The following is a 24,322-nucleotide window of genomic DNA, read 5'->3' on the forward strand; positions in this document are numbered from 1 at the left end:
ATCGAGCCAGCTGCTGTTTTCTGGAGGCTGTCAGGAAAAATGTGGACACTTTGTTTTATGTAAATGAAAATTAAAAATATGAAGCAAGCTGCATTTTTACATCCAGATGTTCAGAAAGGATGGAATAAAGATTTGGTCAGATTAGTGGGTTGTGTTTTTTGACTTTTTCTATCATTTAAAATGTATTTTTGGACATAAAATTCATGGCTGCAGATTTAAAAATCTGCTTAGAGAATGAATCTGAGGACAGAAGCGGTGATAGGATGCTGGAGAAGGCGAGAGAGAGCAGAGCGTCGAAACAGGGACTTCCCTTAGCCTCCATCATCTGCAGGGAGGGAAAACAGGCTCTCACACACACTCTGCCTCCCACATACACACACACGCACTCTGTGCTGAGCGCTAGCAAGAGGCTTCACACACAGCTTCACACGAAATCCAGACAAAGGGAGTGTAACCTGCAACGATGGAGGAAAACATGGATGAATCCCAGAGCCAGAAAGGTAGGAAGGACGAAGCGTTTGTGCTCTCGGTCTCCTCAGGTTGGTTTTGCCGTCGTTCTGCTCATCAGGGATCCTTTGTGTGAGCGGAGGGCGGCAGGAAAATCTGCATGTTTCTGCTTATTCCTGCTTTCCCGCCTCAGTGTTCAGAAACGCTTTTCCTCGTCGTGGTTCTGAGCAGAAACGGGAGATTGCTGTGAATGTTAATGACGCCGTCTGCATGTCGGCTGCTGATCCATTCTGGATCGGAGGAGCTTTTTCCAGCGCGCCTCCATGAATGGATGCATAAATGAGCAGATTGTTTGGGCTGTTCTGGAGGCTGGACGGACAGATGGATGGACAGATGGATGGACGGATGGATGGATGGATGGACAGATGGACAGATGGATGGACGGACGGATGGATGGATGGATGGACGGATGGATTGACGGATGGATGGATGGATGGATGGATGGATGGATGGATGGATGGATGGATGGACGGACGGATGGATGGATGGATGGATGGATGGATGGATGGATGGATGGATGGATGGATGGACGGACGGATGGATGGATGGATGGATGGATGGATGGATGGATGGATGGATGGATGGATGGACGGATGGATGGATGGAGGAGGTGGGAGTGGCTCGGGGGAGCAAAGGGGCAGAAAGAGGGAGGGCTCGGGGCAAAAGCGTGAAATAAAGAGTAAAAATGAGCGGGGGGGTAAATGGGGCAGTGATTGATGCCTCCGTTGGGATTTTCTTTGTTCGCCTCCATTGTTGGCGCTTCACGCCTGTCTGAACGCCTCTTCCTCTCCCCTCCTCACCCTTTCCCTCCATTTTCTCCATCTCTTCCTCGGAGGCCGAGGCTCTGCGTCCTGCTGCCTCCTCCTCCTTTTCTGGCTCTGAATCTTTATTCTCTCCTGATCCTCCATTTTCGCATTTTTAAAACATTTAAGTTTGATTTCATATTCCAGATCAACATTAGACCAAAAACATTCATGTTCCTCTTTTTAAAGTCATGAATTGATTTGAATGGCTGTTGTTGTCGTCAGTGTTGAAAATGGGCGTGTCCCTCATCTTCATCGCTCCTTCATCATTAAACTCCCACATGAATCATCAAGAACCGAGACGTTCAGTCAGAACATGAACATTTCTGCTGATGGATCCGTATTAATCTTTATTGTCTCTGTATCTATGGAGACTCGCAGCGGTCGGTCTTCTGGGGTGTGATTGGTCGGTTTGTGAGCTTTTTCTGGAAGGATCCGCTCCAGCCAATCAGAGAGTAGCGTTCACGCAAACATCGTTCTTCATCCCAGGACTTTCCAGGTTCCTCCTTCTGCTCATCCTCCTGTCCAACCTGACCTCTGACCTCTTTAGCTCAGGAATGAGGCAGGAAACTGGACTGTCCATCTCTGACGTCATCCCTCATTAGTTATTGCACTTCATACAGTTGGTTAAGGTTAGATATGCATTTATTTTAAAACTGATAATATACGGACACATGTCAGTTTTTATTTGGGAAAAAATAGAATTGGTAACATTTAAAAAAATGAAACTAACAGGAAAAACGTTGTTATGTTATGAACTTTAAGAATGATTACAATATTAAGAAACTTTAAAATTAATCACAGGCTAAAGCCAAACAGATTATTATCCTAATCATTAATATGAATTAATTAAAATCAGTTTAATTTTTAAGGCTTTTATGTATTTCTGCTTTGTTTACAGAATCAGGAGAAATAGTTTGTTCATGTTTTCCTAAATGACCATAAAAAACCAACCAAGCTTAGACTAAATAATAAAACTCTTATTTTAACATAATGTTTGTCATTTAAGGCTGCACAGTGGCGCAGTTGGTAGCACTGTTGCCTTGCAGCAAGAAGGTCCTGGGTTCGATTCCCGGCTGGGGTCTTTCTGCATGGAGTTTGCATGTTCTCCCTGTGCATGCGTGGGTTCTCTCCGGGTTCTCCGGCTTCCTCCCACAGTCCAAAACATGACTGTCAGGTTAATTGGTCTCTCTAAATTCTCCCTAGGTGTGTGTGTGTGTGTGTGAGTGTGAATGGTTGTTTGTCTTGTATGTCTCTGTGTTGCCCTGCAACAGACTGGCGACCTGTCCAGGGTGACCCCGCCTCTCGCCCGGAACGTAGCTGCAACCCTCCCGACCCCATTAGGGACAAAGGGTGAACAGAAAATGGATGGATGGATGTTTGTCATTTAACAGACATTTTAATCATAACGTCCTAAAAGTGTCGAACCAGCAGCTGGTTGGACTGAGTGACGGCAGAACATCCAGTCAGGCTTTAAATCATGATAAATAATAATAATATTTAAACCTTTCAAACATCAGCAACCAGGACGTTTGGTTGCCCAACTATCAGGAGGCGACAACGCGTCACCATGGCAACAGAAACAGCATCTATGTTGAAATCTCTGAGCCTAAACGTGTCACAGCTGCGTGATTTCACTGGTTCTCCACTTGATATGAATATAGAAATATATAAAACTTTATTAGAAATGATATTATTTCAGTTGTTTGGAGGAAGGCAGGGAAAAGGTCTAAAGCACAGAAGGACAGAGAGAATATAAGATAACATCGTGTTTCTGCTTCTTCACCTGCAGAAAGAGAAACGAAGCAGAAAAAACAGCAATAAATAATAAATACATATAAAAATAAGAACAGCTGAAATGATGCTGCCTGTTATAATGTATTTAAATAACTCTGATCATGTTTATAAAATAAGTCTAATTAATGCTGGTTTTGTAATTAGAAGCTAAATCAGACGGAACAAAAAGGTCCAAAGATCCGGAAGGAGAAACGCCGAGTGAGAACCGAACCGTTCAGAAGGTTCTGTTGGACCCCTGTGGGCCCAGCGGGTCAGAACAGGTTCTGAACCAGAACCTCAAAGTTACTCCCAGGAAGTTCTGAACTATTCAGATTTAATCAGAGGAACGAATCAGGAACAGAAACTAGAAGTTACTGGGAAAACACCAGTAAAACCAGCAGCAGACAGGAAGTGTCCTCAGATCTACTTCCTGTTTGATCTTCAGATTGAAGCTAGAAGGTTTGTGAGACTTTGTCTTCCAGTTTGGGTTGGAACCAGACACACTGGAGAAAAACCAGCAGATTTTATAGTAAAATGTTTTACAGGAACCTGGTGGACACTGGGAACACTGGGAACACTGGGAACACTGGGCACTTCATTTATCTGAGAGAATCCAACAGCAGACATGTAACTGATACTGGACTCATATCCATTTCATTATTATGACCACTAATAGAAAGGAGCTTAGAGGAGCAGCGGAGCGGGTCGATACAAATCGACTGAGCCGGGCCGACGGGCCCACAGAGAGATCTGCTTTAACACACACACACCCACACACACACACACACACCCACACACCCACACACCCACACACACCCACACACACCCACACACGCACCCACACCCACACCCACACACACACACACCCACACACACACCCACACACACACACACAAACGCACACACACACACACACACACACACACAGTCGTATTTTCATCACTTGTGGGGACTTCACATTGATTTCCATTCATTTCTGCAGCCTAACTCTTACCATAATCCTAACCCTAAACCTTAACCTTTACCCTAAACCTTAACCTTTACCCTAAACCTTAACCTTTACCCTAAACCTAACCATCACATATCTAACCACTAACCCACAAACAACAATTTCCCTCATAGGGACCAAGAAAATGTCCCCACAAGGAGCAATGGTCCCCAAAACCCCACAATGTAGACAGAAGCAGGTTCCCATAAGGATGTAAAAACCTGGTACAAACACACACACACACACACACACCCACACACCCACACACACACACACACACACTGCCGACCCTCAGCCTCCCGGTTCTGGCAGCGATTCTCCTCCGTTTGATGGAGTCGCTCCAAGCTCAGTCTGAGGATGACATCATCATCATCTTCATCATCATCATCATCATCGCCGCGGCGTCTCGCTGCGCTGCCTCTCTGAAGGAGGGAGTGGTCCATGTTCTCCGTCTAGCTTTAAACCTGCAGCTTTCTGCTGCATCATCCCATCAGAACCGGACAGACGGGTCCATCTGGCCCGGATCTCAGGACCGAACCAAACAAGCTGCATGTTGGACGGGTTCGTTTCCTGTCGTTTATGAGCCGAAAATATGCAGCTGAGAAGCTTCATGGCAGAAATATTCCTGGGCTGTAGTCAGAGCAGGAATATTACACACTAATATTTATCATGTTTTAAAGGAAAAGAGCATAAAAATATCAGAATTTAGATATTTTGAAATATAAATTAAGCATAAAATAAATATTATTTAATTTTTTAGCTTATGAGGTGAAATATTTCAGGTGTTTTTAACTGAAGGATATTTTATTAAAACTGATTAATTAATTCAGATGAAAAGAAACAAACTCTTAATCTTGTAGGTTTTTAAATAAATGAAATATTCTCAGTTTTGCAATAAAACAGAAATGTATTTTATTTCATTTATTGAGTTTTATATTCATGAATCAGAAAAAAGCAGCATCATTAATGTGATTTCCAGCAACCTGCCATAAAACCAAAGTTACAGTCCCATCCAACGAGCCGCTTGGTGGTCGGTGGAGCAGAGCGCTGAAAATCTTCCTCTCATCATTGAACTTTGACCTCCAGATGATGCCCGGCTGTTCTCGTTACGCTCCGTCATAAAACTCAACGCTCATAACTTTCTGCTGCCACACAGGTTGAAGAGTTACAGCAAAAATCTGGTCAAAACAACAGAATTACAGTCAAAAATAAATTCATGTTAATGTTTGCATGACGTTATTTACTGATGAAAAGATTCGCAGAAGAACCAGAAACAGCTGACTGGTAACCAGGTATGGTGTTATTTAATAAATCAATTCTTGATTTGAATTTTTTCCATATTTACTCAGATTATCTCGTATTAAAATCTGTTTGAGGATTAAAATAAACGCTGGAATCTGTCAGGAGCTAAAACTTCTTCACAGCTGTTGAAGCTGGAAACTGGTCCCACTGGGTTCCTCTGATGGTTCTGGTTCTGGTTCTGGTTCAGAGGAAGCAGATTAATCCCAGATCATCAAATATGTTTACATTTTATTATCAGTCTGAGCCATTTGGGTCATTTCTGAATAAAAACATGAACATATGTAATGATAATGAACAGCATAAAGAAGATGCACAAACAGTAAAACAGATTTTAAACGATTTCACTCAAAATAAATCGGATTCAAACTGAAACTGTAGAGATTGTTGATTTCAGCATCATTTCAAAATTATTTTAAATGCACAGAGAACCAGATGAAACAGTAAAACTGATTGAAGCAGAACGTAAAAACTTTTTACCACGATGGCAAAAATCATCAAATTACAAAAAAATCTAATCAAAATATTAGAGGAATAAAAACACAAAAATTTCAGAAGAAAGTTGTTTCAATGTAAGCAGCTCAGTGTTGCTGCTGATGATAAGATGTATTAAAACATAAAGTTTTATTTTCTTATGAACCAAAGAGTGGCTTCACAAGACGCTCAACATTTCTAACGTTAATTTGTATTTGAAATGGAGAAACTCATAAAATCACTATTTTATTTCCCTAATGTGCCATCCTAGCCTGGTAAAATTATGACTTTATTCTTGTAATATTTTGACTTTATTGTCATGTTTTATTCTGAAAAGCCGTCTCTGTAACAACCAACAGGGGGCGCCCAAGTGTGTGCAGTGACTTTTTGTTCTAACGATGAGATCCCAAAAATGCTTGGTTATTAAATCAAAAATAATTTTCTATTTAAATATTTTATTAGTCTGTGAAAATGTCCCAAAAGAAAATAAATATGAAGAAATCAGTTTTTCTCTGACTGTTTAAAGTCAGAGTTGGTTGCTGTAGTTGCATCATTTTTGAGTGAAAACCTTCATTTTGTTTTCATGCAGCTTCTTCCCAATCTGCTGCATTCTAGATTTACAGTGGAGGGCCGAAAAACTCATTCACAGGGCCATAAACGGCCCCCGCGCCTCACTTTGAACAGTTCTGCTGAGCCGTGGAGGAACCAGTGGAAGCAGAGGAAGTTTCTCTGCTGGTCTGACTGGAAACCATTTCTGACACCTTCAGGTCAACGACCAAAACCTGCTGCTGGGAACGAACCGGGTTCTGAACCACGACCTCAAACGGATCAGAACCAGAAATCAGAAATGAAACATTTCATATCAGCAATGACACAGAAAGTGAACTAAAAAATTATGCTAACAACGCTGTAATAATCTGATAGAAATGATTTAGGTTATTAACATGTTATTAAGGATCAACAGGAAAACATGCAAAAAGCAAAAAATATTTAGATTAACAAATCATCTGCAAAGCTGAATATTTTTCCTCATTATTGCATCTGGGTCAGAACAACGTTATCAAACTCCTCCTGAATTTGAAATGCAGAAACTTTATTAAGAGGTAACTGGGTTCTAACGGTACCAGAACCAAAATGGGTCATGGAAACATTACATGACAACAATTACAGTTTAACATAAAACACTGAAAAAAAATAGTCAAGAAACAACAAAAAAATATTTTATTAGTGTGACCCGGCAGGGGGTTCTTTTTAAAACAAGATGCACCGGAACACAGAATAGTTCACAATATTTTATTTAAACAATTTCATTTAAAACATTTCTTTTTAAAAACAAGGCTTCGGGCCCACTACTCTGTCCCTGAAAATGAAAAGGGATCATGTGAAATAAAAAGTGACAACTTGAAGTATTCCAAAAAAAAATAAATGAACAAACAAAACATGTAATGCCAAAGAAAACAAATTAGTAAATCAAAACAAAAAAGCAAACTCATTAGTAAGTTCAATAATAAGCAAACAAACTGTAAAAGGAAAAAACACAAACACTTTAAACGGTGGAACAAATCATCGTTGTCCAATTTCAGTGCCCTTCAAATGGGCCAGAGGAGTCCTGCCCCGCTCGCTCAGCCCGTCCAATCAGCAACGGGTTTCCTTCAGAGCAGCCCAAACAAACACCGACAAGACAAGACAGCAGAGCGTCCAAGCGCTGCAACTCCAAACAATCCTAAACCAAAAAAACGCATTAGAAAACCCGTGGATTCAGGTAAAGTAAATTAAAATCTAAACAGGTAGCTTACCCAGCAGTAGTAGCACAGCCGACCCAGGGAGAGAGCGGATCAGCAAGCGAGGGCTAGATGGAAGCCGCACGCCGCAACAACCTCCAGCTGCAGCCGCTAACACCAGCCGAGCAACGCTGCAGAAACGCACGGCAGGTATAGCACCAAAACCTAACCACAATCCCAGCCAGATGGTACAAAATGGCACTTACAATTCAGATGAGCGGATCAAGCACACCAGCCACTTGGGCAGCCGTCATGTAGTAGAGGAAACAAAGACACACACACCTCGCAGCGGCCTGCTCAGCTATAAAGCTATTTGCCCCGCCCACCAATCAACTGCACGCTACTTGATACACCTGGTGCACATAGTTGGGAGGGTGGAACACCATCCCACCACATTCTACCCCCTGGTGTTGCATCGTCGCCCCGACGATGAGCCTGCACACTTCAGCACCAAGGACGAAAAATGGCAAACTGTGCGTGGGAGACTGGCTGACTAGACCCTGCGGCCTGACCCACAGGTCGCGGAAGGTGATGGACATTCGAATGCTGGCCAGCCCTTGAACGGACAGTGCGACGCAAGGGTAGGGGAACTGTCTCAGAAGTTCGAGCAGGGTGACTATTTCCTGAAGTGGCCTGTAGGGGTAACCTTGGAGCTGCAGAGATGGATGGTACTGAAGTATCAGGAACCCATAAGCACAAGTCATCCTCCAGAGAGTCATCCAACCCCCTTGAAGGCAAGGTAGGTTTTAACTGCAGGGGTACTGGTATGGGCTCTGGCCCAACCCGAGCCTTAAGCATGTCACGATGCACATTCCGAGTTCTCTGCAAATCACTTACAGGAGCCACAGTATAAACCGGCCCTCCAGCCGTCGGAGCTCTCACCACCTGATGGATAACTGGGCTGAAGAGGTCCTGGATTTTATGGCGACCCCTAGCACTATGATCGCGCAGATAAACCAACTGTCCCTCCTGCAATGGAGCCTCCCGTATGCCCTGATCATGATGCTCTTTTCTACGCCCTGCAGCTGCCAGCAAGTGATCCTGAGCATGATGAAAAGCCATAGTTAACCTGGTCTTATGCTCAGCCACCCAGTCCACCACCTCGCCTGGTGCAGGGTCCCGAACACGACCCAACAAGAAATCTACTGGCAGCTGAGGTTCACGGCCAAACATAAGAAAAAAAGGAGACTCGCCAGTGCTCTGATGAGGGGTAGTGTTGTAACAGAAAAGTACTTGTGGGAGACAGGAAGCCCAATCCCGCTTCCTAGATATTGGTAAAGTGCGCAGCAGATTATGAAGTGTTCTATTAAAGCGCTCACACTGCCCATTTCCAGCAGGGTGGTAAGGGGTAGTGCGTGACTTTTTAACCCCATACAGGTTACAGAGCTGCTGAATTAACGCACTCTCAAAACTCCGACCCTGGTCTGAATGAATGCGGCTTGGAACCCCAAATCTAAAGAACCATTCAGTCAGCAAAACCTGGGCGACAGTGACTGCTTTCTGATCCCGAGTTGGAACAGCAATGGTGTATTTACTAAATACATCAGTAATTACAAGAACATTCTCCAGACCATTTCGTGAAGGTTCCAACATGGTAAAATCCATGGCAACGATCTCGTTTGGCCGAGAAGCCAACAGATGACTCATGAAAGTGCCAGAGCTAGATGTTACATTTTTAGCAACCTGGCACCGTTGACACTCTTGTACCCACTGTTTAATGTCATTAGACATCCCAGGCCAGTAACAGCGCTGCCGTACCAACTCGGTGGTGCGCTCCACACCCTGGTGTCCGTGCTCTTGATGTAATTGAGTCAGAACATCCTGCTTAAGAACTGATGGCAAAACAAGCTGTAAAATCTCCTCACCGCCATCTGACCGATGGACTTGACGGTACACCACACCATCTCTCTCCACAAGGCGACCCCACTGTCTCAAAAGAACCAAGGATAGTTTGGGAAAGCACCGTCTCTCCTCAAGAGTAGGATAAACCTGCTTCTTCCAAAAACCCAAAATGTCCTTCAGGAGAGGATCGGCTTCCTGCAAAGCACAAAGGTCAGACAGAGAATGAGATGGCAGAACAGTCACCACAGATTGGGTTACAGACACTGGAACAGGACATGAGGCACGCTGAAGAGCCTCTGGGATGGAGGTGCACGACAAGAATTCTGCCAGGCTGGTACCCAATGTTGGCTGGCGGGAGAGTGCATCAGCATTGTTATTGCTGCGTCCAGAACGATACTTTATATCAAAATCAAAAGCAGCAAGTTGAGCAGCCCACCGGTGCTCCATGGCACCAAGCTTGGCCGACTGAAGATAACTCAAAGGGTTGTTATCTGTATAGACCATACACCGATGGCCCAAGAGATATTCCCTAAACTTTTCAGTCATGGCCCATTTTAATGCCAGAAACTCCAGCTTCATAGAGCTATAATTAGCCATGTTACGCTCTGAAGGTTTAAGACCTCGACTGGCATATGCAATGGGCCTCACTCCATCCTCTGTTTCCTGTGACAATACTGCCCCAAGTCCACTGTGACTGGCATCTGTCTCAAGAATGAAAGGACATGAAAAATCAGCATATGCCAACACTGGTGCAGATGTCAATTTAGCTTTTAAAGCCTCAAAGCTCTCCTCACACTCTGATGTCCAAGCAAATTGAAAAGCCTGGCCAGACCCCTTCCTGGACTTTGTGCCCACTTGTTGTGCCACCAGCCTATGGAGAGGACCCGCTAGCCTAGCAAAACCCTCCACAAAACGCCTGTAATAGCTTCCAAAGCCCAAAAATGAGCGAAGCTCTGAAACATGTGTGGGACGTGGCCATTTAGCCACTGCTTCAGTCTTGGCAGGGTCTGTAGCTACACCTTTATCTGAGATAAGGTGCCCCAAATATTTAACCTGTTGCTTGAAAAAGGAACATTTTTCAAGTTTTACCTTCAGACCTTCTCTCTGAAGCCGAGCAAGAACTGCTTCCAGACGCTCAATGTGCTGGGAGACTGAGCCTGAAAACACAATGATGTCGTCCAAATACAAAAGAAGGGACTGGCACTGCTGGTCCCCAAACATCCTCTGCATAAGACGCTGGAAGGTACTAGGCGCATTACAAAGCCCGAAGGGCATACGGTTCCACTCAAAGAGCCCAAATGGCGTACAAAAAGCAGTTTTTGACTTGTCCTGTTCTGATACCGGAACCTGATTGTAACCACTGGCTAAATCTAGAGTGGAAAACCACTGGGCCCCAGAAAGCTGGTCCAGGCTTTCCTCAATGCGAGGCAATGGGAAAGCATCTTTTCTTGTCTTGCTGTTAAGCTGACGGTAATCCACACACATACGCAGGCTGCCGTCTTTCTTCCTAACAAGAACGATGGGAGAGGCATAAGGGCTACTGCTTTCCCTTATTACCTGGTTCTGTAGGAGCTGGTTGATGTGTGACTTGACAGCCTCGTACTCTGAGGGAGGGATACGTCTGTACCTCTGCCGGACCGGGACCTCATCCAACAGTGGAATGTCATGGGAAACCAGATTAGTGCACCCCAAGTCACCTTCATGAGCTGAAAAGACAGAGCTGTACTTCTGTAAAAGTGACTGAACTTGCCGTTGTTCAGTTTCTGTCAGTGAAGACAAATCAACAGATTCAAGCAAACTCTGTTCCGGACCAGAAGTAACCTGAGAAGAAACTGTAGCACAGGGCCTTATTTCTGTCACATCACGGGGCAGACTAACCACTTCCGTTCGACTCAATACACCCAGGTGAGTTCGGGGATAGAGTAAAACATCCGTAGTTCCGAAATTTAGGACAGGAACATAAGCAGTACCTTGCACAGCCTGAACGAGACATGGAGAGGCTAATAAGCCAGCTGGTAAGCCCGAGTCTGGGGGCTCAAACAATAAAACCTGACCAGCAAGTTGTTCAGGGCAGGTTGCAGCTACAAATTTCATAACCCCACCAGTTATCCTCACTGCTCGAGGGCCCCGGACCCTAACAGCACCAGTTAACAGTGCTGGGGACTTAGTTGCTACTCTATGACACTGCTGCAAGGCCTCCACAACTGGACCAGGAGACTGTGTTACTGAAGGTAAATCAAAGAACGAGCCACCATGTGCCCCAAAAAGTTCTTTTTTTGGGGCACGATTAATTATGAACGATTAATTATGTTCATTCCCAAAATGCCAGGAACAGAAGAACCAACATTAGTGGGATCCTTCACAACCAGAATCCCACAATGTGGAAGCACTCTGTCACAAAGATTGACATCCAATTCTAAATAGCCAATGTATGGGATGGAAAGACCATTGGCTGCCCGAAGCTGTAACCAGTGACATGACTGAAGGCGATCATGCCCCAATGATGCAAAATGTTCGTTAAAACAGCTCTCAGTGATAGTCGACACCATGGAACCTGTATCTACTAAACAAGTAACAGAGACACTACCCATGACGACATCAATGACTGGGCAGGATGCCAACAATTTTGACGCGGCTGCTGTTTGCGAGCCTGCTATTCCCCCACCTGAGTTGTGGCTCAGCAGCTCAGTGGGTGCTAGTTTTCCGCCTGGTTAACATTAGCTGGCCTTGCCACAGAGTTAACCTTGGCACGAACCCGCTCCCCATCACATTCTCTGGCAAAGTGACCCGGCTGTTGGCACCTGTGGCAGACCACCGAACCCGGACGAGGAGGTTGCACCTGTGGTACAGAAGTCTGCAGAGAAGCAATACACTGGGTGAGTTGATTAATCTGCTCTTGTTGCTGTTTTAGAAGTTCCCTTAACTCGCTAAACTCCGAGCGGGCAGCAGTAGGTGGAGTTAGCCGAGAGCTGCCATACACCCCGTACTGCAGCCCATATGTAGATGGGAGAGAATGACTACGCTCCCTAGTGCCCCCTGGAAACCCCTGCCTCTCCCACCGAATTGCCTCCCCACGCACCTCCAGCAAGGTGGCAGTGGGATGTCCCCGAACATACTGCTTAAGCTCCCGGCGGAGGGCACTATCCAACACATGTTCTACGAACTGATCACGCAGCAGAATATCAGCATTCAACAACCCATCAGGAGCATTCTGCTTCACTGGTTCCATAAGGGCCATCAAAGCTAGAGAAAACTGCAACAGCGTTTCCTCCTCTTGCTGCTTCCTAGAAAAGAAGGCATGCTGAAGAGTTATATATGACTCGGTGCAACCATACAACTCCCTCAAAATAGCCAAGATCTTAGCTGGATCATTCCTCTCTGCACTGGTGCGGTACTTTATTTCCTCCCTTGCTTCTCCCTCTAGATGATCAAAAAGGAAGAAAGCCTGGTCTGCCGCTGACAAATGGCGGGCCCGAATACATGATTGGGCCTCCTCAATCCACTCACCGATCCCAATGCCAGTCCTACCACCGAACATGGGACATCGTCGGTCCCTGGGCACAACCACCAACCGCTCAGCAACTACAGCGCCAGCAGGCATGACACCACCAGCCACAGCTGGGGAAGGAGCGGCACCCGGCGAACCTCCAGCCGTCACATTCTGCTGACCCACTCCATCCACCGGCCGCCACGCCACCTCCTCCATACCTGCAAGGGAAGACTACCAAAAGGAAACCCAAACCCCCCCCCCCCCCCAAAAAAAGTAAAAGTAAATCCTGAACCCACAGGTAAGTCTTCCTTGGATAGCTACTGCTGTCTTGTCTTACAACACCATGAACAAAAACACACATACAAAAAAAAGACAAATCTGTGTTCAATGGTGCATCCTGCTCGCAGCGCCAAATGTGACCCGGCAGGGGGTTCTTTTTAAAACAAGATGCACCGGAACACAGAATAGTTCACAATATTTTATTTAAACAATTTCATTTAAAACATTTCTTTTTAAAAACAAGGCTTCGGGCCCACTACTCTGTCCCTGAAAATGAAAAGGGATCATGTGAAATAAAAAGTGACAACTTGAAGTATTCCAAAAAAAAATAAATGAACAAACAAAACATGTAATGCCAAAGAAAACAAATTAGTAAATCAAAACAAAAAAGCAAACTCATTAGTAAGTTCAATAATAAGCAAACAAACTGTAAAAGGAAAAAACACAAACACTTTAAACGGTGGAACAAATCATCGTTGTCCAATTTCAGTGCCCTTCAAATGGGTCAGAGGAGTCCTGCCCCGCTCGCTCAGCCGGTCCAATCAGCAACAGGTTTCCTTCAGAGCAGCCCAAACAAACACCGACAAGACAAGACAGCAGAGCGTCCAAGCGCTGCAACTCCAAACAATCCTAAACCAAAAAAACGCATTAGAAAACCCGTGGATTCAGGTAAAGTAAATTAAAATCTAAACAGGTAGCTTACCCAGCAGTAGTAGCACAGCCGACCCAGGGAGAGAGCGGATCAGCAAGCGAGGGCTAGATGGAAGCCGCACGCCGCAACAACCTCCAGCTGCAGCCGCTAACACCAGCCGAGCAACGCTGCAGAAACGCACGGCAGGTATAGCACCAAAACCTAACCACAATCCCAGCCAGATGGTACAAAATGGCACTTACAATTCAGATGAGCGGATCAAGCACACCAGCCACTTGGGCAGCCGTCATGTAGTAGAGGAAACAAAGACACACACCTCGCAGCGGCCTGCTCAGCTATAAAGCTATTTGCCCCGCCCACCAATCAACTGCATGCTACTTGATACACCTGGTGCACATAGTTGGGAGGGTGGAACACCATCCCACCACATTAGGAAGAAACTGATTTAATTGGACAGTTTTACTGGTTTTACTGGTTTCACTGGCATCATAACAGAACCTCTTCACTGTTTGGAAATTATTTCCTTTATTCTTTATTTTTAGCTGGATTAAAACTCAGTGATGAAGTTTAATTGAACGGTTTTTGCTCAGATGGATTCTGAACATCCAGAGCAGAACCTTTTCCAGAACCGGTACCCCTGGTGACTCTGAGCCCACCTGAGGGCCCCTGAGGGCCCCGGCCCTCACAGCGGCCCCCAGCAGAGCCGCATCCCGCCGCGGCGGCTCCGCCTTGAGCCAGAGCCGCAGCCTGGCCCAGTTTCCACCGGGTCATTGGGTCTTTGCAGCGCTGCGTCCAAACATGGAGGCATGATGAGGATTAGAACATGGCTGCACCTCACGACGCACACACACACACACACACACACACCCCTACACACACACAGATCAGAGGCACATACATGCTCAAATACACAGAAACATGTTTATCTGCAGAACATGAACAAGCAGCACAGCCTCCCTCCCCCACCACACACACACGCACACACACACACACACACACACACTCTCTCTCCCAGTCTCCTCCTCTCTCTCTCTCGTCCATCTGCCTCTGTGACTCATGAATGTGAACATGGAGACAGATTTAGCATTTAGCTCTTTATTAAATGGACTCAGTTCCTTCCTGCTGGGCCCGGCGGCCATTTTTGTTCCTCCGTTACCGCCTCGGTTTGGGGAGGGGAGGGGGAGCAGGAGGCAGGTGGGGAGGGAGCCGTGAAAATGGAGGACGAGCATCATGAGGCTGGGAGCCGAGCTGCCCTGTTGCCATGACAACGCTACAGGCAAAGTGGGTCAGCGGGCTGCTGCCACGCCCCTGTTGGCATGGTAACAAGACGGTCAATTAAACCCGAGCAGCACAATGACACACACACACACACACGCCGCGCTCGTGTGTGTGAACTTGTGAATTGAAATCATGAGTCTTTTGTGATGCAACCTGTGGGCGGGGCTTAGACTCCTACTGACACAGCTGAGACGTGATTGGCTGAGCGTCCCGTCAGTCAGGAGCAGCAGGCCTAAACGTCCCGCCCTCACGGAGACAGACCGGCTCCAGACAGGAGCAGACCAACACAGAAACTTGACTTTTCTTTCAGTTGGTGATGATAAACGGTGATGATCCATGGTTTCATCTCTCACCACCAAAAGCAGAAATGGCTCCTGGTCTTCAGCCAAAGACTAAAGAGAAATCCTCCAGCTATAAAATCTGACGCCTCCATCTTGTTTCCATCTGGTGAAGAAGGAAGTTGCTCTCAGTGTCTTCAGAGGTTTTTGTGTCGTTTCCTTCAGTGGTTCTTGGTGCAGCGCCCCCACAGGCCAGGAGGGGAACAGGTTGGTTTGACTCAGAGCCACAGCAGCTGGACATGTTAAATGTTTTGGTACCAATAGAACCAGGTCTACTGGACCATCAGGAGGAAAACATCCAGAAAGAGAGCATTATCTGCTTCATGCAGACTCTCTGTCTGCACCGCTGAAGGTTCACTCACCTCGGCATGCTGCGCCTCATTTCTGTCTAGTTCTACTGGGAGAATGGGACTTCCATCCTCAGATGGTCAGTAAATCTACAGAGACTGAAACGGTTTTTATTTGGGTTCATCACGAAATCCATGAGACAGAAATCAGTTCAGTTCAGTGATCCAGTTCTGAAGAATCAGCCTGGTTCTGTTTGTTACGGCCCAGTTAAACTTCCAGTTCATTCAACTGATTTCCTGATGACTTTTACATAAACTGGAACATTTACACAGTGGGCAACGGCCCAGGGTGGCATCTTGTGTGGGGCAGCAACTTAGACTGCAGTAAAAATTCTCGATAGAAGTGTTTTAGTTCTCTGGACCCAGTCTGCTGGTTCTGATCGGGTTCTGATCCAGTCTGATGAACTGATAAGGGTGACAATGATGAAGGTGATGATGAGAGTAATGATGATGCTGATGAAGCCGTTGTGTCTCCAGGCTGTAAGGAGTGCTGCGAGCGATGCGTGGGCAGTCTGCCCTGGGCGTCGCTCATCGCCACCATCTTGCTCTACATGGGCGTGGCCTTGTTTTGTGGGTGTGGCCACGAGGCTCTCAGCGGCACCGTCACCATCCTGCAGAACTACTTCGAGGTGATCCGAGCTCCCGGAGACGTGCTGGACGTCTTCACCATGTGAGTCTGGACCTCGGCTACGTTTTTACCCAGAATTCAACTTCCTGTCCGCCTGGCGCTGACAACAGTTCCTCCAGTTTGCTCTGATTGATGAGATACTGAATAAAAAGAGTTTTAACTTTTTTCACAGAATTCTAAGATTAACGCAAATCTCAAAATTCTGAATTCAAAGTCGGAATTCTGGGATTGAAGTTCCAATTCAAAGATTAAAGTTCAAATTTTCAGATAAAATTTTGAGATTAAAGATGTTTGTTTTTCTCTTGGTGAATTTTCTTTACCTGCTCAGGTGTTAAGTTCATAAAATCCTTTAAAGCTTAAATGCGCTCAAAGTGTGAAATGAAAGCTGATGTTGGACTTTAAGGGCGTGGCAGCTTCGTTTTTACTGTAAATATCTGCAGCTGGTGTTAATCATCACCCGACCAGACGCCTCCCAACATGTCCGCCGTTGTCCGGGCAGCAGTGACTCAGATAAACAGCGGCGTGTCGCTCTCTCCTCAGCATCGACATCCTGAAGTACATCATCTACGGCCTCGCCGCCGGCTTCTTCGTGTTCGGAGTGCTGCTGCTGGTGGAGGGCTTCTTCACCACCGGCGCCATCAGGGATCTCTACGGAGAGTTCAAGATCACCGCCTGCGGACGCTGCCTGACTGCTTTCGTAAGGAAACCCGGCAATTCGTGATGTTTCAGAGAAATAAAACTGAAAAAAAAACAAAAACTGAGAAATCTGACATGAACCTTTCAGGAGGTTCCACTTTGCTTTAAATTAAAGTTCAATTTACTAAAATAAATGATTCTGGAAGTTTAATTTTATGCACTGAGCTTTTATAAGAAATATGTTTTATTTCCATATTTGTTAAAACTGTCAACATGTGGTAACAGTTTGTTATGAGACAGATAATCTGTGAAAACATCGATCATCTCCACCTCTTCCCTGAGCTGCACCAAAAACAACCAATCAGAGCCAGGAGGAGGGGCTTATTGCTGTCAATCACACTCGTGTGCTCACTGCTGAATGTGCTAAATGTGGAGAAACAACTCACTGTTACAGGGAAGCCGTTTATCCACTGTAAACATTGGCTATGCTATCTAGCCTTAGCATTCACAGCAGCTGGAGCATAGCAGAGAACAGAGGAATGAGCAGCGCCATAAGAAATTGTGATTGACCGCTCTGAAAGCCGCCTCCTGGCTTTGATTGGTTGTTTCTAGTTAGCACTGGGAGAAGGCAGAGCAACTTAATTTTTTCATAGATGATCTCATAACAAACTGTCATGAAATGCTGAAAATGTAAAAAATATACTTTATAAAAGCTACATGCTGTTAATGTCTGTGCTTTAGGTTAAAGTAATTAAAGATTTACAACACGTTTAAAAGCTGCACCAGCTAAAATCCCGGCTGAAGTCTGGGAGCCTTTGTTCCCGCGGTGAAGACACTCTGTCTGGTTTCTTCTGTCTCTCTGACTCGACTGCTTCTGTCTGGCAGCTTATGGTTCTGGCCTACCTGTTCTTCCTGGTGTGGCTCGGCGTCACGGCGTTCACCAGCCTCCCGGTCTTCATGTACTACAACGTCTGGTCCATGTGTAAGAACGCCACCTCAGTGGAGGGAGCCAACCTCTGCCTGGACCTGCGCCAGTTCGGTGAGTAGAACCAGAACCGCCAACCCAGAGCTACACTTACCTCTGTCTCTACCTCCACCTCTACCTGGAACTACCTGGAATTACTTGGAACTACCTGGAACTAGAGCTCCTTATCCAGCCCAGAAAACCCAAAGCGCTTCACGCTACATCTAGTCACTTGTGATTGTTGTGTTTTACTTTGAATATTTAAAATATTGACCACTTCCACTCAGACATTTTCTTTACTAATTCATTTTTTGGGTCTTTAAAGCTGCAGTTTGTAATTTATCATAAATATTTTTTACATATTTGTTGAAACATCACCATGCTGAGACAGTTTGTTATGAGACAGATAATCTGTGAAACAGTCGCGCTCTCTCAGTGCTAACTGCAAACAGCCCATCAGAGCCTGGAGGCGGGACTTAGCGCTGTCAATCACAAACACATGTGGTGATACTCTCTGCTGTGCTGCAGCTAGAATAGCATGCTGTGAATGCTAAGGCTAGTTTAGCATAGCCACAGATGGTGGTGGATAAACAGCTTTCCTATTCCTCACTATTAGCACATTTAGCAGCGAGTACATAAGGTGATTTTCAGCACTAAGCCCCTCCTCCAGGCTCTGATTGGCTGTTTTTGATGCATTTCTTCAGACAGCAGCAGCAGCTCAAGAGGTCGATGTTTTCATAGCAAACTGTCAGTGTGTGTGTGTGTGTGTGTGTGTGTGTGTGTGTGTGCGTGTGTGTGTGGGTGTGTGTGTGTGTATCTGGGTGTGTATGTGTGTATCTGGGTGTGTATGTGTGTATCTGGGTGTGTGTGTCTAGATTTGGGTTAGAGGAACAGAATGTCAATTAAAAAAACTATTGAAAACTGATCAGTGATATGTTGATCCATCCATTGATCAGTAGACAGAAGTACTGACTCCTGGTTCTGGTTCTGGTATCTCCAGCCCAGTTGCGGTGGTCCGGCTTTGTTTCATATGATGTAATCTCTGCTCCGTCCTCCATGTTGTTCTGCTGCTCGTCCACAATAAGCAGCAACTCTAGTAATGCTGCCACCTGCTGCTCAACATTCGCAACTGCAGACAGAAACACTGTTCCCATGATGAGACCAGTCTGTGACTGACAGGGAGAGCCGGGTCGTACCGGGCCCCTCCCGTACCGGGCCCCCAGTAGCTGCTCCAGGTCGTGTGAGGATTATTGTTGGTGATGTTTTTGGTATTTTGCTTTCAGGAGCAGTGACCATCTCGGAGGAGAGGAAGGTGTGCATGGGCTCTGAGAAGTTCCTGAACATGTGCGACTCCAACGAGGTGAGCAGCACCGGACCGGACCGGACTGGACCAGACCGAACCGGACCTGAGACGTGTGGATCCGGTCTGACTCTGGTTTTCTGTTTCAGCTGGACCTGACCTTCCATCTGTTTGTGTGTGCGCTGGCGGGAGCCGGAGCCGCCGTCATCGCCATGGTGAGAACAAACATACTCTGATCTGATTGGCTGAGAAACCCAACTGGGTTCTGCAGATCCAAAGTTACTATCGGCCATTTGCTTTGAAACTCATTGGATCCAAACTCTGAGGCTGTGAACGTAGTTTTTATGAGCTGGAGCTGCAGCGGCGTAGTTGGTAGCATGAAAGGTTTGGTTGTTTGCTCGGGTCGTTCTGCATGTTCGGGTCGTCTGTCATCAGGTTCTCTGTGTTTCCCTGTGATGGACTGGAGACCCGGTCCATGTTGGACGCCTACCTGCCATTCAATGGCTGCTAGAGGAACATACCAGCCCACGCCTTCAGGACCAGTACAGACCAGTACAGATGGAGAGACTTATGGCCACTCTGGCGCACCGGCCGCCCCGGAGCACCATGCCGTTTCTGGTTTTACCTCCCAGCAGCGTCTATATTCAACAGGATGTGGGTCCAGATACAGTCTGGTGAAATAAACTTCCTCCATGCGGTGGCTGGACGGGCGGAGAAGCTTCGTCTGGACTCACGGTGGAGAGTTAAGGCAGTGCAGATCCAGAACTCAGTGGAGGAAACAAGAAGCTCTTTGGGCCTGGAGAAACCCGTGTTCCCCCAGGATGAGCTCAATGAAACGTGTCTGGGTTTCTGTTCGATATGTGGAAGTCAATTTTCCGTTGGAGCTTCTGCATTTTCACCAAAGATTCCTGAACTTTCTTGTTTTCCTTTTATTTTCCCTCCTGATGATCCGGTAGACCCGGTTCTATTGGAACCAGAACTTCATCAGCTGCTGTGGTTCTTTTTCTCTCTGTTCTGAGTCAAACCAACCTGTTCCCCTCCTGGCCTGTGGGGGCGCTGCACCAAGAACCACTGAAGGAAACGACACAAAAACCTCTGAAGACGCTGAGAGCAACTTCCTTCTTCACCAGATGGAAACAAGATGGAGGCGTCAGATTTTTCTCTTTAGTCTTTGGCTGAAGACCAGGAGCCATTTCTGCTGCTGGCGCTAGGCTAGCATGTTAGCTTTGGTTGTTTTTACCCAGAATGCCCTGCTCTGCAGCCCACTTCCTGCTTTTATAGCGGTCTCTGGTCTGCTTGGCATTCACATTCAAACCGAACCCAGACCTGGAGGACCAGAGGTCAGAGGTCGATTATCGTTCAAACTTCACCAACTGAACCGGACTTTGACTAGTCAGATGGACTGGAGTCGGGTCAAAGCGGACTGAACAGAGCTGGTGGGAATGATTCGTTAATCTGGATGTCTCTGTGTCCGTCCCTCAGGTCCACTTCCTGATGGCGCTGGCCGCTAACTGGGGCTACCTGAAGGACGCCAGCCGGATGCAGAAGTACGAAGACATAAAGTCGAAGGAGGAGCAGGAGCTGCATGACATCCACTCCACGCGCTCCAAAGAACGCCTCAATGCCTACACATAAACCCAGAGCCACCGGAAACAACACACACTTACCTGTCAGACACACACACACACTCACACACACACAGCGGCTGATACAAGCCTGAGGACAGCATAAATCCATCAGACAGGAGAAAAACACAGAAAGAAAAGATGAGAACTCCGACACCGTCATCATCCTCGTGTCTGCAGATCATTGGCTCCGGTGCTTCTGTTTGTCCTGAGCAGAACTTTTAACCTTTGACCTTGAACGAATAAAATCAGCCGAACCTTCTAAAGGTCCCAACGCTTAGCGGCCTGAACGGCAGAACAAATTCTTACAGCACAAGATTTACAGAAACCAGCAAAACAAACCAGAACCTGCGACCCAAAGAGCCGGAGCGCAAAGTTTGTGCTGAAGCCGAGGATCCCGGCAGACACGGGGATGAGTCTGGTGTCTACGAGCTCCTCAGTAAATACGAGCCCCCTTCCTTTAACCTGCAGCACCCACACACACACACACACACACACACACACACACACACACACACACACACAGACATGTAGATGTGACTGAATGGTCGGTGTTGTGCAGGCAGTGTCGTTCGGTGGTGTCATGCCGTGTCGTGTCCTCTCACCACACTATGATGGCGGTGTTGCAGAGAAAAAGGTCCCTCAGTAAATTTGTGCCTCCTGGGTGCAGATGGGTTGCTTTGCCAACTTCCCCTCCCCAACCTGTTGCCCCCACCGTCCGGTTCCCCTGAAGTCCAGTTTCACTGGTTGCTCCTTAAATTCTTGAACCTTCTAATCAAAAACCAGCAAAATGACGACGATAAAGATCCAGATCCAAAATTGTTGCTTCATTTAGTGAAACCATTGAGCAAACGGCAAATAAAAGGATTTTAAAAACCTCCACTGAAGCTGGCGCCCCTCCCCGCCCCGTTTCCCCTGGACTGTAAAAACTCGTCGTTGTCTTTAGAGACAGCACATCTTAGCAGCACAAAGTCTTTTTGTCCTGTTCTCATCCGTCTGTTTTCCTCATGATTTTATCACTTTTGGGGGATTTTTGATTATTTATGTGTAATTTTAGCACTGAGGGTATTTAAGTGGGAGGTCAGGGGTCAGCTGGGAATAGGGTTTATGTCACATGTTCATGTAATGAGTCTGTATTTCAGTGGTTCTGCACACACACACACACACACGCAGGCCCACACACACACACACACAGGCCCACACACACACACACACACACTCAGCTTCTTTCTGTTGTCACGGTTTCTTCTGTTCTCAACCAGCCCGAATGTGACCAAATGTCCTCAGTAAGTTAGAAAACCACCGATACGAACAGTAAGCACGTCAGCTGGAGACGATCCGAGGCCCAACCGGCAGTTTCAGGTTCCTGCAGGATCCCAGAACATCCAGGGGGCGCTGCGGGGCGATGAAACAGTGAATAAGCTGCGTGTTCAGGAATGATTTGCTCTACTGCGGCTTTTTGTGGTTTTACAACTTCTCTGGTGTCTTACATAATCTCCTCAGGTGCTTCAGAGCTGGAGAGCTGTAATCTGGATGATGTGGGACCAGCTGGCTGCTTCGCGAAGCTTCACATAGAATCAGATGTTTGAGATTTTGACTTTTAAATCAACTTCTCGCATTAAATTTGTCCAGAGAGCCGCTCAGTCTCTGTGAGATGCAGCGTTTTCAGCTCCTCAGACTAGATAGAAGAATTTGGTTTTGTGTTTTTGAGGCTGTTTCGGGTTCGTTTGCGTCGGGACGGTGATGAGTCTCTGTCTGCCAGTAGAGATGAGCCAGATTGGTTTCTGATTGGGCAAATGCGCGACGAAACGAGCTGCAAGCACTAAAACGACTCCAAAACAAAATAAGAAATGAAACAGAAAAACTCTGCACACACAGGAAACAGAAGCAAAAGGTCAAATGTTATAATTAGCAAAAACAGCAAGTATAAAACCCTAAAACTTGCTCTACTAAACGCTGGTCCTCCAGGCCACCAGGGGGAGTCTGAACATGACGTAAATCTGCTGTTCTGCAGTATTATAAATACATACAGGACAACACAGCTTTTCTTTACTCCTGCAACTTTCTGCTGTACATCTGGTCTCTGGTTGCAGATGATCTGGTGGCCGGCTCCCTCTGGTGGCATGGAGGACTAACGTTTAGTGAAACAAGTTCACAGCGTTTGTACTTCCTGCTGTTTTTGATCTTCCCGGTATTTTCCCGGTTTGGTTCTTGTTCCTGAAGTTGCTGCCTTTTGTTTTTTACTGTTTTGATGTTTGAATCTCTCGTCTGCACCTCGTTTCGAAGCTTGCTGCGAGTTTGCATGCGGCCTTTGCATTTTCATTTTGTCTTCAGAAAGAGGAAGGTGACGACGTCAGTTTGATTTGGTCAGACACACACACACACACACACACACCTACACACACACACCACCGTCACTCTGAGCCATAGTTCTCTTTTACTTTTCACTGATGACATCTCACTATTTTATGATCAACTTTGAAACTTTTTAAATGTGAAGCTATTTAATTAGAACGATGTGATTTTCTTATTGTTTCTGTGCGTTTCGGTGCGAAGCGCCGCTCCTGCATCAACTCTGTACAAAGATAAACGTTTATGTGAGACGGTGGAGGCCGGCGGCCGGGAGGTCCACTTCCTGTCGGCCCAGAGTCTGGAGGAGGCGGCCCAGTCCCAATGTCCTGGGCCTCCGCTCTGCAGAAAGCTGCGCTCACACAGAACCGGGCCTGGCTCGGTCCGGTCCGGCTCAACCATCTCAGGATCACACAGACCAAAAAACAAATAAAAAGCTTTCAGAGCAAATTTGATGTCCATCATTCTGATCCCGGGATCGTCGGCGACCCGGCCGGGCCGAGCCGGCGCCGGGCTCCGTGTTTGGGTCGGAACCGGAACCGGTGGTGTGGACGCAGCCGGAGTCGGACTCCTGCAGACTCGGCCCGGTCCAGGTGAACCTCGGCTGCAGCAGTCAGTATTTTTAAGGGTCTAGTTTTACAGTAACAGTATTTTATCATTTCATTGCCTGACAATGGATGTCAGATGGTCGATGTTTTTAACCTCAGATTAAAGAAAAAATAGTTTTTGTGCACTTATTGACCATTGTGAGCTCTCTCCGTTTCTCTCTCTCCGTTTCTCTCTCTCTGTTTCTCTCTCTCTGTTTCTCTCTCTCTCTCTGTTTCTCTCTCTCTCTCTGTTTCTCTCTCTCTCTGTTTCTCTCTCTCTGTTTCTCTCTCTCTCTGTTTCTCTCTCTCTCTCTCTGTCTCTCTCTCTCTGTTTCTCTCTCTCTCTCTGTTTCTCTCTCTCTCTCTGTTTCTCTCTCTC

General features: G+C 46.4%; 1 protein-coding gene across 1 annotated transcript; it reads left to right on the forward strand.

Moving 5' to 3' along the window:
* Nucleotides 1-298: 298 nt before the first annotated feature.
* Nucleotides 299-22,093, forward strand: LOC116720122 (neuronal membrane glycoprotein M6-a-like). The gene is made up of 7 exons (XM_032563221.1): nucleotides 299-500; nucleotides 16,332-16,524; nucleotides 17,023-17,179; nucleotides 18,004-18,157; nucleotides 19,366-19,442; nucleotides 19,532-19,597; nucleotides 20,865-22,093. Exons 1-7 carry the CDS (start codon nucleotides 464-466, stop codon nucleotides 21,015-21,017), a joined length of 837 nt encoding a protein of 278 aa, XP_032419112.1. The 5' UTR covers nucleotides 299-463; the 3' UTR covers nucleotides 21,018-22,093.
* The last annotated feature ends 2,229 nt before the right edge of the window (nucleotides 22,094-24,322 follow it).

The sequence above is a fragment of the Xiphophorus hellerii genome, chromosome 5 (assembly GCF_003331165.1).
Source record: "Xiphophorus hellerii strain 12219 chromosome 5, Xiphophorus_hellerii-4.1, whole genome shotgun sequence".
NCBI lineage: Eukaryota > Metazoa > Chordata > Actinopteri > Cyprinodontiformes > Poeciliidae > Xiphophorus > Xiphophorus hellerii.